General features: G+C 36.0%; 1 protein-coding gene across 4 annotated transcripts in view; it reads left to right on the top strand.

The window, feature by feature from the left end:
* Fig4 (FIG4 phosphoinositide 5-phosphatase) overlaps positions 1-19,989 on the top strand; it is a 111,484-nt gene that overhangs the window by 38,212 nt on the left and 53,283 nt on the right. For 3 of the 4 annotated variants that reach the window (XM_046430055.2, XM_046430039.2, XM_046430047.2), the window contains 8 exons: positions 853-953; positions 2,688-2,850; positions 3,439-3,536; positions 9,162-9,295; positions 10,958-11,074; positions 13,060-13,105; positions 13,746-13,894; positions 15,272-15,438. In XM_046430055.2, coding sequence (XP_046286011.1) covers positions 853-953; positions 2,688-2,850; positions 3,439-3,536; positions 9,162-9,295; positions 10,958-11,074; positions 13,060-13,105; positions 13,746-13,894; positions 15,272-15,438 — 975 coding nt within the window. The remainder of the gene's footprint in view (positions 1-852; positions 954-2,687; positions 2,851-3,438; positions 3,537-9,161; positions 9,296-10,957; positions 11,075-13,059; positions 13,106-13,745; positions 13,895-15,271; positions 15,439-19,989) is intronic. The other variant, XM_046430065.2, reaches the window with a different exon arrangement.

The raw sequence follows: 19,989 nt of genomic DNA, 5'->3' as shown, positions 1-19,989 counted from the left end.
ATTGGGACCAGAAATCTTTCAGATTTTGGATTTTGGGAATTTTTGGAATATTTGTATAAACATAATGAAATATCTTGGGAATGAGACCCAAGTCTACATGTGAAATTCATGTTTCCTGTAAAACTTAAATTCTTGTCCTGAAGGTAATTTTATATAGTATTTTTAGTGTGCCTGCATTTTCACTATGACCTATCACACAAGGTCATGTGTGGAATTTTCCACTTGTGGCTTATGTTGGTACTCAAAAATTTTCAGATTTTGGAGCTTTGGAATTTTAGATTTTTAAATTAGTGATTTTTAACCTATAGCTACTTTTTAATTCCCATTTTATAGTAGATGAGAGTGTGGCTCAGAAGTTTAAATAAAGTCCCATAACTAATAAGATATATGTTATTAAGCATTGTACATTAATTCAGTGTTCAGTTTTTGGACCTGTTTTATAGAATTATGTTTACTCTATTTCCTCAATATTCTATATTACTTCATAATTTAAACATCCTAATGACACATGCTTTCTTTGGAAAGTGTATGACTCTGAAGACTATAGGCAGAATTATTTGTACTTATTTTCTTACATGATTTGATTATAAGAAAAGACAGATCTACCCTTGGCCAGTTCCATTTCCTCTGAATTCATAGAAATCACACCTTAGACAGATTGGGTTTTGCTAATATTCCTGCATAATTCTGAATATTTATCAGATTCAATTCTCTTCCATTCTTGCGTAGTGTTTTTGGTGTCTTTAGGCCACTGGACAAGATATATATAAATGTACCCTTAAAGTATAATGATTCTCTTGGTTTTGTGTGACATTTATGATTTTGCTAAACAACTTTAACTTGAATTCTAAGAGCTGTTGATCTATGGACGACCTGTGTATGTCACTCTAATAGCAAGAAGATCCAGTAAGTTTGCTGGGACCCGTTTTCTCAAGAGAGGAGCAAACTGTGAGGTAAGATGACAGACATAATCGCTGCCAACATTTTAACCTGTTACATCAGCTTTGCTGACATAGCTGAAGCAAAGTGGAATTGAAGAAGTGCAATTTCTTAGTCTGGGCTATTATCAAGAGAATAATTAGTTCTTCAGAGTATATGAAACTTGTGAGAAATATGACTAATATACAAATGTTCTGAAAAGTCAGCTATCTTAGAATGAGTTACACAATGGAGTTACGAAATGTCTAATGTTTTAGAGGATGAGCCATTTATGAAATATGTGAACAAATGTAGTACATATTAATATAGAGACAAAAATGGCAAAGCTCCCCACTCAAAAAATACCTGGAAGGCAGTCCTCATTATTGAGAGTACGTTCATGATGAAAAGCAAAGTAGAGCAAGACATGGGAAAGCCATTGTCCTCTTCCCTTTTTTGCCCAGACTTCTTTACTGTTCACATCTGAAAAATAACAACAGAAGTCCACCCATCTTGTCATCAGCCATGTTACTCCTTTGAGTGTTCCCTCTCTGCCGATAATAGACAACTTGAGTCTTGAGCAAATGTGTCATCAAGAAGACAGATTGAGTGGGGCATTAGGTTTTGATCTTGGATTAAAATAGCAATATTGTTCTTCAACTTATATCAGCACTGAAATTCATTTTAACTGATACTTTTAGAAAAATCTGAATTTTGCAGCTATATTATTTACTTTGAAATGGTCAAAGGATTATCAAACATGTTATTTTTTAATTTTATTTTTTATTCTCATTTGTTATGTATGACAGCAGAATGCATTACAGTTCATATTATACATATAGAGCACAATTTTTCATATCTCTGGTTGTATTCAAAGTAGAGTCACACCATTCGTGTCTTCATACATGTACTTAGGGTAATTATGTCCTCTCATTTCACCCTCTTTTCTACCCCCATGCCCCCTCCCTTCCCCTCCCACCCCTTTGCCTTATCTAGAGTTTGCCAAGACCTCCCTTGCTCCCCCTCCCAATCGTACTATGAATTAGCCTCCTGATATCAGAGAAAACATTTGGCATTTGGGTTTTTAGGATTGGCTAACTTCACTTAGCATTATCTTCTCCATCTCCATTCATTTACCTGCAAATGCCATGATTTTATTCTCTTTTATTGCTGAGTAATATTCGTTTGTGTATATATACCACATTTTTTAGTCCATTCATCTACTGAAGGGCATCTAAGTTGCAAACACATGTTATTAATGCTTCTAAAAGTGTTCTTTGTCATATTCGTGTGTACTTTTATAAGTAAAGCTACCTCCACCACCACCATAACCACCCTCCCCACTTTTTAACTTTTGTCTATCAGGTATTATTTGAATCTCTTTTGTCCTTTCATTCCTCTTTGGTTTTCAGAATTCAATTTTTATATTTTTCTGGCCTTCCTCATCTCCTGTATAATTTCATGTAAGTGTTTTTCTTTTCTGTTTCTCCTTACTACTACACCAGTCAAGCTGCTCTCTGTTACTTGAGCTATTAGCTATTTAATTTGATTTTTTTCTAGTCTATTCCATGATACTTTTAATTGCTTTTCTTTATTGCATTTTAATGGTTTTGCTTTTCTAGTATGCACATTGAATATTGGTAACATTTACTTCTTTTTAAGACATTCAAAGAATAGGAGTTATAATTTCATTGTATTCTTGAAAATTTTTTCATTCAAATGTTCTGAGAACACAAAATATCTTTAAATGCACTTTTTTTTCCTCCCAGGGTGATGTTGCAAATGAAGTGGAGACTGAACAGATACTCTGTGATGCTTCTGTGATGTCCTTTACTGCAGGCAGTTATTCTTCCTATGTGCAAGTTAGAGGATCAGTTCCCTTATACTGGTCCCAGGACATCTCAACTATGATGCCTAAACCACCTATTACATGTGTGTGGAACAATCTTTTTAATAGTAACTCTTATCTACTCATCTTTAGAGATAATGAACTGTAGTAACAGAAATCTAATAAATACTTAGGTCCTGTACAGTAGCTAACGAAGAAGAGTAACTTCTATTGTGCCTCATATATGCTAGGCAGGTACTCTATATTGAGCTACAGCCCCATCCCCTTTTTTATGGTTTTTGAGATGGGGGTCTTGCTAAGTTGCTTAGAGCCTCACTAATTTGCTGAGGCTGGCTTTGAACTTGCAATTCTCCTGCCTTAGCCTCCTGAGTCGCTGGGATTATAGGTACATGGCACCCCACCCAGCCTTCTGTTGTTTTTATGAAAGAAATGTGTCATTAATTTTGACTATTAGAAAATGCTTTATATTTCACCTCAGAAATATTAAAAGCATTCACATTTAATAAACACATGACGAATGAGTGTCCAGTGAATCCTTGAGAGGGATTTGGGGAGCAAAAGTACTAGATAATTGAATTATATTTCTTTTAACAGTAAAATATGTTTAAAGAATGCTTATTTCTGCTTTATAATTTTTCTTTGAGTATTCATTTATTTTTTTTCCTTCTCAGTGGACCAGGCAGATCCATTTGCTCATGTGGCTGCCCTTCACTTTGACCAGATGCTTCAGAGGTTTGGCTCCCCCATCATCATTTTGAATTTAGTAAAGGTATGATGTGCTTATCAAACACACTAGACAACTTTTCGTCAGCACAAAGGGGCTTAACAAGCTGTGCTTTCCCTTTTCCTAGAGAAGAGACTTGTAGATTATCATGCTGTGACAGCTCACAGTGTCTGAGCCATCTGAACTATTGTTCTTTGGCCTCAGATTCCATGTGGCCTTTTCCTTACATACCTGTAGGAATCAGTAGTATGTTTTTAAGGGAAGAAAGTGATTCAGCATATCAGGCTCAGATTTTTTTTGTGTGTGTGTGTGTGTATGTGTGTGTGTGTGTGTGTGTGTGTGTGTGAAATTTCTGCCCTAGTTCCCAGGACAAATTGGAGGAGTATGATGATAAAACTGCCATAGCCTAGCCTTGTTATAGCCAGCTCTCTCTACAATCTGTCAGAACTCCTAGATGAAGTAATTTATAGTTGTGTTATTTAGCTTTGTGTCTCTGTGGCCAAAACATCTGACAAGGACAACAAGGAGGAAAAGTTTACTTTGGCTCATAGTTTCAGAGGTTTAGTCCATGATCAGCCAGCTTCATTGCTCTGGGCTCAGGGTGTGGTGGAGGAAAAGTATTAAGCTCATAGCAGATGGGAAGGAGAGAGAGAGAGAGAGAGAGAGAGAGAGAGAGAGAGAGAGAGAGAGAGAGAGAGAGAGAGGGAGGGGAAGGAGTGAAGAAGAGGGGGGGGAAGGGAGGAAGGAATAGGCCACTGGGAAGATACATCCTTCCAGGGCATGCCCCCAGTGACACACCTTCCCCAGCCATAACCACCTACCAATGATTGCCACCCAGTTAGTTAGTCCATTTAAACTAGGATGGACTGATTAGGTTTTAGCTCTCATAATCTAATCATTTTGTTTCTGAATATTCCTGCTTAACACAGGAGCTTTTGGGGGACACCTCATGTTTATACCGTAACAGTAGTAATAGAATCAAAAGACTAGATTTAGAAATTGGGATTCTGTTGTTGCTCAAGAATCTGGTGGGAAGGTAAGAAGCTCAGAGATGTCCTTTGATTCATGACAGAGTGCATGGACTGGTCATATCTTGCGTATGTGTTGTATATGTGAGTGGACATACAGGTCAGAGGCCTTGGATGGAGATTAGGGAGATCACAGAATAAATTTGTTGGCATCTATTGTGTTCTGGCAGCCCAGAACACCCTGAGAGTATGAAAAACAAAGATTTTGTTTTTTGTTTTGTTGTGGCAGTAGCCAACAGCGTAGTAGTATCGAGTTTATTTTGAGATGTTGGTTAATAAATATAAATCAGTTTAATTTAAAAAAAAGAATCTTGCGTTTGTTCAGTCATTTAACAAGTATTTTTGAGGATTTCCTGTGTGACAAGGCAGCCATAGAAACAGTTCCTGCTGTTATGGAGCTCATGGAGGGGATAGTGAAGTAATGCAGAGGTACCGGTATGGGATAAATTATGCCATGAGTGCTCATCAAGGAAGAGGAGTCTTTCCTGAAGATGTGATGAGTCAGCCTCAGTCTAAAGGAAGAGGCATTAACTAGGTCAAGAGGAAAGAGAATAACATTCATCTTGGAGAACAAGGGCATGCACTGTGTGTGCATGTGTTGCATGTGCACATGTATGCACGTGTACTTGCCTGCTCTCTTCTGACAGCCTTAATTTCTCTTTAAGGTAGGAGGAAAGGTCATCTGATGGGATTGGACGTTTGAGCATAGTGGAAAAGGTTTAAAAGCCTTGTGTATGTGGGAGTGTAAGTTGACTAGAAACATTCAGGCAGTACTAAGAGCCACTTTCCAGTTGGCAGTGATTTCTTAAATGGAACTTTTATTTTATTTTACTATTGCTTCCTGTTTTCCCAGCAGGGCATGTGTATGTGTATAAGAATAGATAAAAGTGGTAGGTAATTGTGTTCATTTAGTTTTTCCAGATAGGTCTGACCTAAAAAAACAGGATCAAAGGCATTTTGGATATTGACAAATTATATGGTTGAAGTGGATCATAAAAGCTGAGCTGGATAAAGGAAGGCACATAAAAATGAGGACTGCTAGAGAAAGTGGAATTTTCGGTAGATGGAGGTCCTTATAAGGTGGGGCATTTAAAGCAAAATCAATTTGAGAATAAAAGAGGTTTTGGATAAGAAATGTTGAAGGCAGAGCAGTTACCTGTGATAATGACATGATCTAACATGTGGAAATGGGGATCTAACTGGAGTGTAAGCAAAATTAGAGGTACTCAAAGTCAAGTAGGATGGAGCAAAGGAAAAGGTAGTTCCCAGGAATAAACTGTACATTATAACCAAATGCGTGAGCTCAAAGTGTCTGTCTGTGTTATGTGTGTGTGTGTGTGTGTGTGTGTGTGTGTGATCAAGAGCATATGACCCATAAATGACAGGTGCAGGGATTGGGAGAGGAGGGTGACGACGAGGCAGTCAGCTTAATTTGTTTCTTTCTCTTTGATTTATATAATCACATCCTTCCAGATATTGAATTTGTAAAATAAACCATTCAGGTATTAAATATGCCATTTTCTAGATATTTATTTACATTAATTTGGAGTTTTCGTATTGATGTTTCTCTCCTTGTCAACTCAGAATAATATAAGGTACTAACTGGATAATCTATAACCTTAGCTTAGTATTGAATAGTAGCTATATTATGCATAATTGAAAAATGAAAGTAGGAAAACTTTAATAATAAAAATGTTCCTGAATACTTTTCCAATAAATGTATAGAAAATAAGACATTATTATTAGAGGAATAAGTTATTGCTCAAGCAGTGAGTTACAAAGCATTATTGGTATATAAACCTAGACCTAAATTAGGATCTTGTTCCTATCTTACAGCATCCTTATGGTATGGTTGAAATGCTCTGGTTAAATGGAGATTCAAGTCTACAGTGCTTGAAATAATTCTCTATTAACTATGCATATTCAAAAAGAATTAAATTATAACATATATGTTATTGGAGACTATGCCTACTACTGAACTAGGCCCGTTTTGCCCACCCCACAGTATGCCAATCACTGAAACAAGAAGTTTTGCCAATTAGAGAGTTTATTTATGAAGTGGTCAGTCATGTGGAGGTAGGCAGTCTTTTCTCAAATCTGCCTCGTCATAGAGTTTAGGGGTATTTATGGGATAAAGAAACAGGATAGTCTTAAAGCATGAGGACAGGTGATGAAAGTAAGGAAAAGTGAAATAAACAGTGTTCTACACTTAACAGAACCAAACTTCACGTATCTTCATAGGATACATGTTCAGAAAATGGCAGTTAGCATGCCGTGAGGATGGATTTTTGGCCCCCTGATGTCAAAGGTCACTCATGGGACACTTGCATAGGTTCAAGTGAAGGATTTGTGGTTTCTACTGGTTTGTGACAGATAAAAGGGCCCCTAAGCTCCAGAAAAACAGCTTAGGCAGCCATTACCACCATCAACATATGTCAGAAGTGTTATTTGTAGCAAAGCTAATGGGAATATACTGCTTAGCTATGTGACCTCTGAAATTGATAATAAAAGCAAGTAGCTAAAAAGCTAATGAAGCTAGCAGGTTTATTCAGGTTTTTTCTTGGTTTTATTCCTTCCAAGATTTCTCATGTCTATATTTATTTTTGAATACTTAAAGCCAGCCAGTGGATTTTAAAATTATACTTAAAAAATTGTTCCATGGTAATAAAAATCCTGGCAAAAACTGGAGATTAACTAGAGAATAACTTGAAGATTAAGTTGCTATTTCATGGCATAGGAAAAAAATTCTGATTTTTGTCATTGGTTATTTTACATAGAAACAAAGAGGATTTTTATTTTGTTCACTTAGAAGGAGATTTTATTACCTTGTGATTCAAGAGTCAAAGAATTTATGCATATGTGTATAGAATGATACTGAGGAATGTTAAGTCTATTCTACCATTATATGAAGTTACTAAATTGAAATATATATATTTTTTTATTTCTTTTCTCTTACCCTGTGTAATAAACTTCTCCCTAGTTGTGGAAATTTGAGGCACTGATTGAAAGACATTTTTCGGCCATCCATGTGCCTTCAATATGGCTCCTGGGTAGCAGGAGAGTACATATAAGCTGTAAACCAGAGGTTTTTAACCTGAAGACCACTGATGGTCATTATCTCTGAACCCTTGAAATGTTATGTAAAATGATTTGTACACGTGAAGTTTTCATTTGGTGGTTAAAGGGTTCTGTGACCCTAAGAAGATTGATTAAACAACCCATTAACACTAACCCACTATATACTGTGCATAAAGAAGATTCTTTACATAGAGATGACTAAAGGTTGATTAAATAATCTTTCTATATCATAAAATGGCAGCTTTGATATAAGAATTTTGAAAGTTTTTGTTTACCTGGTTTGGTTTAAAATACTTTTGAGAAATATTCCAGATATGTAATTTAATTTTCTCAGATAAAAAAATAAGCTAAGTAGACTTACATCCTAAACTGATTTAACACTGTTTTTGGTTCTTGTCTAATTTGTCCATTTGATTTGTTTATCAGTATGAAATAGGTACTGTCTTTGTTTCCACAGTGGTTATCTAATTAAATTCATGGCAATTGGAAAGTAATCTCCATGATTGAAAGCAACACAGAACTAGTTTGATGCCAGCAATAGTGCTCTGACACTTTTTCAGTGTCACTATTACGGAATTTTTTACTTGTTTCTAAGATCAGGAGAACAATAAAATCAGCTAATTATACCATGTACCCACTATTCTTATAAGAACTGCTTTTTGTTGCATTTAAACTTCACACTAATATATTAAGGGAGATGCTGTTATTACCCCATTTTACAGATGAAAAAATGGAGACCAAGGGAAATTTACAACTTTGTCCAAGGGGAGACCAGCATTCTAACTACAGAGCCAATCAATAAAGAACTTTCCCCCTTGGATTAAAGGCAAAGTGATATCTAAGGAGATACTGCAGGCAAGAGACAGCATCTCAGCTTTAGTCATTATGCCACAGTGTAAAAGGAAGAGGAAGAAAGTGCCTATCTTGGCTATCTCACCTAGTTTTTATGAGTCAAATTTAAAAGCATGTGAAGGCTGGGAAAGTACTCTCTGCTTTGGCAGTTTGGGGATTGTCGATCCAGACCAGTTGATTTCCCTCTTGTCCAGCTAACTGGATGGAATTGGGGGTTCTCTTCTGGTTCTTGAGCGGCTATCTATACTGGAATGGGTTGTGGAGCCTGAGGGCCAGGCCTGTGATGGGTAAACTGGGTAAACTGGGTTTCTTGAGGCTGTGGGGAGGTTAGTAAGGAGAAACTTGATCCCCATAGCTCTTCAAGTTCATTGTCTGTTGACTCTAATTCAGTGAAGAATTTGGTTTTTTTGAATTTATATTATTTTTTAATTTAGTAGATAGGTTTCATGTCAGCATATTTAAAATTTGGGCTTTTGGTCTTACTTTAGTTGAGAAGTAAAAATGTTTAAAATCATCCATTGATTTAAGGTAACTATAATGCTGACATGTTTAATTTTTTATAGGCTTCCCCCCTCCACCCCCTTTTTTCTTTTTCTTTTGTAGTGCTGGGGATCAAACCCTGGGCCTTACTCATGTTAGGAAAGTTCTCTACCTGAACCACATCCCAAACCATACTTTTTAAAAAAATTATTATTATTATTTTTTGACAAAGGAACGAGAGAAAAGAAAACATGAAAGAATTCTGAGTGAAGAACTTGTTGCCGCTGTGACCTACCTTAATCAGTTTTTGCCTCCTGAGCACACTATTGTCTATATTCCTTGGGATATGGCCAAGTACACCAAAAGGTGAATAATACTCATATGTCTGGTTTTGATATTTTCCTTTTCTTGGAGTAACAAATAGCAGCAAGCTAAACTCTATGGAAAAGTACATATTACTCTTCCTTCATGAATCTGCTGAGAGGTGGTTTTGAGTGCTTAAACCAATTGACCAAACTCTCTTTTTTCCTACCATTTATACTATTTGCAAATTGTTTGAAGTATCAGGTCATTTCAGAATATCTCTACTATCCCTTAAAGACATTAGTTTCCCTTTTTTCCATCTCATTCTAACTCACTATTTCCTCCAACACCATTTTTAGACTGTCTCACTTGTTGAAGGACCTGTGGGAACTCCAGACTATTTATAGTAAATCCACACTCTTTAGTGTAATGTTAAAGCCTCATCAAAAGGTTGGTTTCAGAATATAGTAACTGTTTACTTATTCCAAGGCTATTCTATTCCAGAAAGCCTAATCTTTATGTTCCCCAAATGTAGCAGCCAAGCTTCCAACCCTGAGCCTTTGTTCCTACTGCCTGACCTCCATGGAGTGCTTTCCCCACTGTGTTAGTTAGGTGTTTGTTGCTGTGACCAAAATACCTGACAAGAACAACTTAGAGGAGGAAAATTTTATTTGGACTTAGAGTTTCAGAGGCTTAGTCCATTATGGGCCAACTTCCATTGCTCTGGGCTCAAGGTGAAGCAAAACATCATGGCAGAAGGATATGGTGGAGAAGCTCTGTTCACCTCCTGGTGACTGGTAGCCAGGAAGCAGAGTGGGGAATGGGCTGCAGAGACAATGAATTCTTCAGGGCATGACCCTGGTGACCCACTTGCCTCCAGTTAAGCCCTACCTGCCTACCTACAGTTAGTCCATTCAAACTAGAAAGGATTGATCAGGTCACAGCTCTTATAATCTATCATTCACCTTCTGCATTAATACAGGAGCTTTTGGGGACTCCTCACATCTAAACCATAATATCCCTTCTTTTATCTTGGAAGATTGGATTCAAAACTCTTCTCACTCAAAGAACTTTCTTTTATTAAATTTACATTATATTTTACTCATTTACAATGCATCACATAAGTACTAGGTTTATTTTAAGGCTTTATATTTTAATGTTATTCATTTGTTTTGTACTTATTGTACTTTTTTTCTAAATTATTTTATGTAGTTAGGTGCACACAAGTACACATGTGTACATACACACACATGTATAGCCTTTCCCAAAGTATAAGTTGATTAGAATTGTTGTTATTCTTATTAATTTATTTTTCAATTTTTTCTTCCCCTGCTACCTGCACTGTGCATTATGCTCTTGACACAGTCATTTCATGAATGCATATGGACTACAACTCTTGAGAAGTGAAAGGCTCTTGTAGGGATGACCTGTGCCAAAATTAAGGAATGCCAATAGTTGATTCAAAGTTACAAGTCCTTCAGGTCTCTTTTGCATTAAATATTATTAGTTATTAAATATACACCATATTACTGACATTAATTATTGGTGTTACTATAAACTATAACCCAAGAGATTTAAAAAATTAATTCCCTGAATATCTTTACTATAGACTTGATTTACTTTAGGTATATGAATATATATTAAATATATAAGGGTATATTATATATATTTAATATATATTAGAACTTGGGTTTTTACTTTTCTCAATTTTCTTTTCCTCTGCAGCAAGCTGTGCAATGTTCTTGATCGGTTGAATGTGATTGCAGAAAGCGTGGTGAAGAAAACTGGTTTCTTTGTCAACCGCCCCGATTCTTACTGTAGCATTTTGCGGCCAGATGAAAAGTATGTGTGGTATTTAAAAAAAAAATTAAATTAAGAGTTTTGTTCTTATGGATAAAAATATTCTAAATATGAACAGTTTGTACTAGATGGGTGAATTTAGTCCTTCGTGGAGGCAAGCTGCTCACAGGATTGTGTACTAAGTGTTCACTGTGAGCCTGGGAACTCCTTTGTTATAAACCTTGAGGTAGAAGCTACAGGGTCTTATTTATTGCTTTATGGAATAAACAGTACATAAAACATTTCTGTAAAGTAAAATTTTCAGTAGTGAATTTTGTTATTCAGTATTTAATAGGAACAGAAGTGTTTCTGATAGATTAAATACTAATGCTTTTCTGAAAATAGTATTTATCATTGGATTATAGTTATTAGCTCACAGATATGTCTTCATTACTAGTTTATGAGCTTCATCAGACCAAAGATCATGCCTTATTTATCTTTTAAGGAACCAATATTATATACTTTCAGCATTTTATTTTCAGTTAACATAATTAACTACAGTAGTCAAACAACAAAAACCCCAAACCCAACTACTTTGTATGTATCTTTGGAAGTAGTTCTTTTGTTATTGTTTGCATTTGTTATAGTTGCAATTTTAGGGCATCTGTGATAGGGTTCCCTGTGACTATTCAGTGATTCACTAGGAGAACTCAGACAATATGTTGTACCCTGATTATAATTTATTATGGTAAAAGGATACAAATTAAAATTAGCAAAGGAAAAAAGTTCAAGGGACAAAATCCAAAGGAAATCAGACACAAGCTTGCAGTGTAGTCACCTAGAACACACTTCATATCCCCAGAAATAAATTGTGACAGTATATGTAAAAAGTTACCTACTAGGGAAGCTTGTTAGAAACTTGAGGTTTCTTACTAGAGACTGGTCACACAGACTCCCAGAAGGAAAGAAGGTGTTCATCAAAAGTCATATTGTTCCTATAAATAGTTTAGGAATGACAAGCCACTCTTAGTAGTTCTTGGAATGGTGGGGACCCTCCTAAAATCCAAGGTCCAGATACCAGCCAGGCTGTTTTGTTTATTTATTTATTTTGGCATTGGGGATTGAACCCAGGGGCACTTCATCACTAAGCTACATCCCCAGCTCTTTATATATTTTTTTAATTTTGAGATAGGGTTTCATTAATTTGTTTAGAGCTTCACTGAGTTGTTGAGACTGGCTTCAAACTTGTGATCCTCCTGTGCCACTGGAATTATAGGCATGTACCACGGCACCTGGCAGGAGACAACCTTTTGAGCAGCCCTTTCTAAGGATAGCAGACCTAGCTCCTTCCTACCCAGTACCTTCTTTTAAATAACTCAAGTACTAATATTATGATACAGTATTTCCTAACAAAACACATTCCCTTGTATCCACTATTATGTGGTGGGGGGAGAAAAAACAAGTATTCTAAAAGGAAGTGTGTAAAAACAAACAAAAAAATAACTCCATTGGAATGCAACAAAATTTTCATAAAGAAAAGCTTGTAGAGACAATGTTGAATGGAGAAGGCGAAGACCTAAAATATTTTACTAGAAAAATGCTATACAATTATGCATGTCTGTAAAATCATACAGGAAATAGGCATAAATGAAAGCAGGGAGACTTTAGTTGAACATGGGGGACAGAATGCCAAAGTGTGGGGCACTGGGATAAGCTAAGATGCCCTTTCTTGGGCTCTCTTTGGGGGGAATATGGTGAGTAGTCCACCTTAGTTATTTGCATATGTACTTACTTGAAAGAATGAGAATACACAGAATCAGCTGATTTTCCAGGTGCCTTCAGCTCTATTACTTTGATTCTGTGGTTCTTAACAAAAAGCTTAAAAAAAATAAATAAACATTATAGTATTAAATTTTCTTAAGAACTAGGGGACTGGAGGGATAGTTTAGTAGTAGAGCATATGCTTAGTGTGATTGAGACACTCCCTGGGTTCAATCTCTACCCACCTCTGGGGAAAAAAAAATTAAAGCATTTATTTTTAAACACAGGTGGAATGAACTAGGAGGATGTGTAATTTCCACTGGTCGCCTACAGGTATGGATGATATATATTCATAATGAATAGAATGTGTATCTATAGTGTTTAGTGTTTTCTGTAAGCAGTCACAGAGAGAGAGACTCTTATTTAATGCAGAATTATTAATCTTTTGAGAATGACTTTTAAAGCCTTGCTGATAGTGTTTAAAACTCATAGAAGTATATGCAACTGAAATAATCTGGCTTATGAGTTTTTCTATGTACTAAGTTTTATTATTGGAAATAGAAACACAAACAAGAATGTGAGAAGATTAAATTGGAATGACTTTAGAAAATAAGCCAATTACACTGTACTGTTAACTCTGCTTTAAGAATGATATGGCTTCAACCACTGACTGTTTCTTTTGTACAATAAAGGAGATATATCAGGGAAAAGTCCACATTTACTAACTGATACAGACTAAGTTTAATGATGCTGTTAAAAACATAGTTACTGAGCAGCAAATATAGCATTACATGTTTTAAAAAGATTCTTCGTTATTTTAACCTTTAACTTAACTGAATGATTAATATTTGTGCAAGACAGACAATTGCTTACAACCTTTCTTCTGCTTCTTTAAGAAAAGAAATCTCATGTAGTATGGAAGTAGTTTTGGTGACTGAATAATGATTGAAAATCTTAAAATATTTCTTTGTAGACTGGCATCCTTCGAACCAACTGTGTGGATTGTTTAGATCGCACCAATACAGCACAGTTCATGGTGGGAAAATGTGCTCTGGCTTATCAGCTGTTTTCTTTGGGATTGATTGACAAACCTAATCTACAGTTTGATACAGACGCAGTTAGGTAAGTCCTGTTTTTTTGTCATTTAAAGGACAGTGACAGAAAGCAAACCTGATTAACAATGAGGATTTTTATGAGCTATTTTCTACTTTTGGTATCTCAAAGATTGCGTTGCTAGAAGACAATATTCAAATTAATTCTGCAATTAATATTTTTACTTAAAGACTTGTATATTATTGCCATGGGATTTTTTTTTTGGCTTATGTTAATTATCAATAAACACTTGTGTGTGTGTGGTTTTTTTTTGTTTGTTTGTTTTTTGTTAATCTGAAGTGCTTGGACAAACTAGTGGGTTGTTAAAAAAAAAATCCAGATGTCAATAATAAAATAAAAAGTACTAGGCCTTCATACATTTTGATCTAAAAATATGAGATGGATAAAAGATTTAATTCTTCATTAAATATTACTGTTTCTTCACTGTCCATTGGCTCTGTAACATTACATGAAATATTCTTTAAAAAAATAAAATGACAGCTATCTCTGGTCATCTGAGATTTTCATAGCTTAGGAAAATAATCAGCTTACACATGGCCATATCCACAGATATCACTGCACTGAAAATATTAACAGACACTTGAAGAAATACAAATTTCAATCATGTACATGTTTCCAAGAATGTGGTTTTTCTCTCTGCTACAGTCAGAGTCTTTGTGTCTCCCTCAAATTCTTATATTAATATTCTCACCACCAAAGTGATTGTATTAGGAAATGGAGGCTTTGGGAAGTGATTAAATCTGAAGCTGGAACCTCATCTTTGGGATCAGTATCCTTTTTAAAGAGACCACAGAGAACTAACTAGCCTGCCTTCTGTCATGTGAGGACCCAGCAAAATGGCACCATCTGTGAGCTAAAAGTGGGGCTTTACCAGACACTGATTCTGCCAGTAGGTTTATCTTGGACTTCCCAGCCTCCAGAACTGTGAGAAATAAGTGTTTATTGTTTATAAGCCACCTGGGTTATGATATTTTATTATGCAATCCTGGATAGAGTAAGATATTGTATGCAACAAGAGCATTTTTTTTTTCAAAAGCAATTCAGAAGGAACAAAATATTGTCATGGGAGAATAACTGATCTGGCAGACTGCAGAATGTTGAGTCATTTAATAAGGCTAGAATCAGCTGATATGATTTTGATGGATTATGTTTTTGATTTCTTTATAGTGTTTTCTGTGACTTTAATGCATATTGAAGTGTCATTATAAAATATAAAATATAATACATTTTGCATGTGTTTTTATTTTCAAAATTTAAGTGTTTATTTGAAGGAAAAGGCTCAGAAGAATTCATAATGTAAAGACTTGTTCTGAGTCTAGGGCTAAGTGAATAACTTGTGCAATAATTTTGGTAAAATTCTTTAATGTGAGTTTTTCTTTTGCTTAGGTTATTTGAAGAACTCTATGAAGATCATGGTGATACCCTGTCCCTTCAGTATGGTGGTTCTCAACTTGTTCATCGGGTAAAAACCTACAGAAAGATTGCACCATGGACCCAGCACTCAAAAGACATCATGCAAACTCTCTCTAGATATTACAGCAATGCTTTTTCAGGTAATTCTGAAGTAATAGGTATTTCTAAGACTTTTGATGTACAAAAGTCTTCTTATACATGTACTTTAAAAAAAGCTATTGGTTAAATAAAGTTAAATATTTAAAAATTTAAGTAAAACAGAATTTATCCCTTTGAAGTCATTTAATAAATATTTGTCCAATAAATGAATGAGAAGAGCACTTTTGCCTTTTGGCACCCATTTGAATTCTTAAGGAGTGCAACATACTTTGATTCCTTGGCTTCTGTCTCCTTCTATATTTCTTCTTGCACTGTATATATGTTATTTTGAGGATGTTGAATTGTTTTTTAATGGAGGGTTCAAAGTCTTGATAGTTGGATAAGAATGTAAATATTACTAATTTATTAAAATGTCAACTAGAAATATATAGTAACATTAACATTAAATTAAACTCATTAAGTTATACTTCTTTTATGACTTGTGAATTCTAAATGTAACAGATTGTTGTGATGGTATTATTTCTGTTTCCATTCCGATGGCATTGTCAATAAAATAGATATCAGACAAAGTAACTGTGAGACAAATCCCCATGTGCAGAATTTATAAAGTGCTCAATGATCAATTTCGTGAGTCTTAAGCCCTAAAACTAAATTAAGGATAAAAAAAAAGTTCAGTGAATTTGGGAAGAAGATTAAAGAAGTAATCATCTTCAGTAAAGAAGTTCTTTGGAGTGAACTGTTGCCTGCAATGATGGTCACCTACCCCCACTTCTTCAAGTGAAGGGAGATAGGAGCTTCAACAGGACTCTGGATGAGCCTGATGTGGTGTCCAGCCATTGGAAGGACCCTACATGTTGGCCTCAGGCTGCTGCACAGCAAATCTGTAGCAAAGGGATGGGCTGAGGAGATTGCTGCCATGTTGCAAACTGCCTGCACTCTTAGAGTCGGTTGGGCCAAAGAATACTTGAGTGTTTATTGGCACCCAAATTTGGTCCTCATGAATGAGGCTGTCAGCATGTGGTTGGCCTGGGTCCTAGCCAGGAAGACTTCTTGAGAGACAGGGATATCCTAGCAGCAAGAAGTAGAAAGTCAATACTGAAAACCTAGGATACCAAGGAAAGAGTTGGAAGAAACTGCCTTATAAAAAAAAAAAAAAGATGTATGTGCCTACACCAAAGAAATTGTAAGAATCTCCAGTTGTGGGAGCCTCAGAAGCAACTATAAAAGTATCCACAAAATGGTTGGCTTTCAACATTTTCTACATTCAGAGTGAATGAAAGTCAGTTTGCTGTACTCCTGCTAGTGTGTATTAGTTTTCTATGCTATGTAACAAATTACTACACACAGCATCTTAAAATAGCACATAGTCATTATCTTATAGTTTCTTTGGATCTGAAAGTCCAGGTACAACTCAGCTGGGTCACTGCTTCAGGCCTCACAAGATGGCAGCAAAAATGTCTGTCAGGCAGGCCTCTCTTCTGAAGGCTTAACTAGGAAAGGATCTGCTTCCCAGCTCCTGTGTTTGCTGGCAGAATTCAGTTCCTTGTAGTTCCTGTGGTTGTAGGACTTATAGCTACTTGTCTTTTCACAGCTGTTAAGGAAGAGGGAGGTAAATCTGAGGTAGTGTAATTATGGGAATTACGTCCCTTCATCATCCCATTAATTGGGAACCAATCACAGGTCCCACACATACTGAAGGGGAAGCTAAATCGGTTTCTGAATGCTGTGGTAACAAAATAATACCAATCAATGACTTGAAATGAGAAATTTATTGTTTCACAGTTCTGGAGTCCTAGAAGTATAAAATCAAAGTGTCAGCAGGGCAGTGCTCCCTGTGAAAACCATAAGGGATAATCCTTACTTGCTTCTTTCCAGCTTCTGTTGGTTTCCAGAAATCCTTGGTGTTGCTTGACTTGCAGCAGCAACATTTCCATCCATTGTCCCATGGCATTCTCGCCTTGTATCGATGTCTTCATAGAATTTTCGGTGTCTCTTTTCTCCTCTTGCGAGAATTAAGGGCCTGCTGTACTCTAATGCAATTGCATCTTAAATTGGTTTTATCTGCAAAGATCTTCTTTCCAAATAAGGTCCTATTCACAAGAATTTGAGGTTAGGACTAAAACATATCTTTTTAGGAGACACAATTGAACATATAAAAGTTGTGAGGAAGATGAAGGATTGTAATTATAAGTCATGTGCCTCAAAGTACATCTCTCTAGATGTGTGTCACCCTGAAGAAGTTTGGAACTGCCCCTATGGAAAGAGCATCCACTCTTCTGCCCCCTCCTGTCATTATTGCTCTTGTAATAGGAATCATTATTGAAGCCTAAGGACCAAGACTTTGTAATAAGACTAAGAGACAGAATGAATGTATAACTATAATTATTTAAAAAGAAAGACATGATATTGAAAGGTAATGGTGGTCACAAGAATGTAATGTGCATGTATGGAAAGGTAAGGCAAAATTATGTACAACTGAAAGATGAACTATTATGAAAGGTATCATGAATAATATGGCTAAAACAGGCTTTTTATTTTAAGAAGCATGGTGTCATTGGGGTGTACAACTTATTTTAAAATTATAGTAGGTATTATATAATGATGATAATATAGAACAATTTTCTTTAAAGTACTCCAGATAACTTTGTAAAACTTAGTGTTCTCATGTTATACCTCTGGGGTGGGCAGAAAAATACTGATTAAGAAACTGGAATAATGAAATTAGATGACAAGAATTTTACCCTTGGTTTGCATAGATGCATGCTATGTGGGCAACCCATCTGACCCTCTTTCAAGCTGATTTTAAATAAGGTTCTTAAATCTAGGTGCTGTGACATGCACCTGTAGTCCTAGATGCTCAGTAGGCTGAGGCAAGAGGATTGCTTGAGCCCAAGAGTTCATGGGTATTATGGTGAGACCCTGTCTCAAAAAACAAACAAACCTGTTATTTAGGCTTCACTTACTAGCATGTTTGGCAGTTGGAGGATCCTTTTCCTGGAAAGCACAGGTCTCTAGGATTCCTCTTAGATGTTACCAAGAGCTTTTCATTCCCTTAAGGGCTTTGTTAAGCTCTTTCTAATTTTTTTTTATACACTCAAGTTTTGTAAGCCTGGATTTTCTTGCTAAAGCTTGTTGAATTTAAATACTATAATAAGAAAAAAAAAAGTTTGGATACCTGTAGCAATTAATAAGATATATACATACATATATGTACCCTGTGTGTGTAATTTAAATGTAGTAAGTTCATGTGTGTGTGTGTGTGTGTGTGGAGGGAAATCATTTTTCCTCAGAAATTTTATGAAACAAAGAAAAAGCTCACAGGGTGAAAATTTTCGGGTTCACCATGCACAGAGAGAAGTGATCACAGAGGGTAGTAGTATACTGAGCTGGTTTCCCCGCATTATTAGGTACTCTGAGATGCTGCAATAATTTCTTTCCCTTTCTGCTTATCACTGAAAGAGAGGCATGCAGGGGAGCATGCTGAGAATATTTTAATTTATCAGGAATCATGAGATAACCTTCTGAGGTCATCCTTTGAACAGCAAATTTTAGTGAATAAGCTGAACTGGCAGAAAGAAAACAATTGGAAAAGTGTTTCAATAACACTGTAAATAACATTGCTAACTCTGGTTAAAACCCAACTCTCTTTACCTTTCCTGTAACCAAAGTGGTTAAACATGACAAGAGGAAAGTTGCATGTCATCATTTGTAGTTTAAACTGACTGTAGTTCTCCAAAGGACACTCAGAACAGCCTGACAATACTGCTACATTTCCCCAGGATGGTCCTTCTCTCACTCTCCAAAGAACCATTTCACGCTGTTCTCTTTTCTCAAACCAACAACACAAATATCAGCTACTGACCTTGTTTCATACTTCAATGAAAAAATAAAGGTCATTGGAAGAGCTGCTTTTTTTTTTTTTTTTAACCACCACATGCAGAGGTTGTTTGTATTTGCACTCAGGGTTTCTGTCTTACATTGTGTTACAGTGCCTGCGCTGTCCCTGCCCCATGTTAAGCCAAGCTCTCTGCTGTAGTTTGAAGCACCTCTCTGCCTCTTGCTTTCTCCTAAAATATACACTCCTTGCCATGCACCATCAGTTTCTCCCTCTCTACTGCATCACTTCCATTGTTGTAAAAGCAATAAAGTAAAAGTGTTTTCCACCCAAGCTTCCATCTCTATCTCCCTTCAGCTGCAATCCTAGTTCTCTGCTGTCCTAAGCAAAACCTCTTGAAAGAGTTGTATACATAACTGTTTCCTGCTTTCTCTATCTGATCTACTTGGCATCTACCCTGTTAAGACACTGAAACCCTACTTAGTGAGGTTATCAACAATTTCCCAATGCTGTATGTGTTGGTTATCTTTCTGTCTCCATCTTACTCAACCATTCAACAACTTGTATCATGCTGACCAAGCCCTCTTTCTTATAACTTCCTTTGTGATCTCTCTCTCTCTCTCTCTCTCTCTCTCTCTCTCTTTCTCTCTCTGTTGATTTCTGCTGTTTCTAAACCCTCCTCCTCTCCTCTCTTTCTAAATTTTTATCCTAGGGCATCTCATTTCAGTTTTTACACACCATGCATTTGACACTCAGA

This window comes from Marmota monax, unplaced genomic scaffold (assembly GCF_021218885.2).
Source record: "Marmota monax isolate L192 unplaced genomic scaffold, Marmota_monax_Labrador192_F-V1.1 WCK01_AAM20220418_F8-fsc00013, whole genome shotgun sequence".
NCBI lineage: Eukaryota > Metazoa > Chordata > Mammalia > Rodentia > Sciuridae > Marmota > Marmota monax.
The sequence above is the reverse complement of the archived record's forward strand: the minus strand, read 5'-3'. Positions and strand labels throughout refer to the sequence as shown.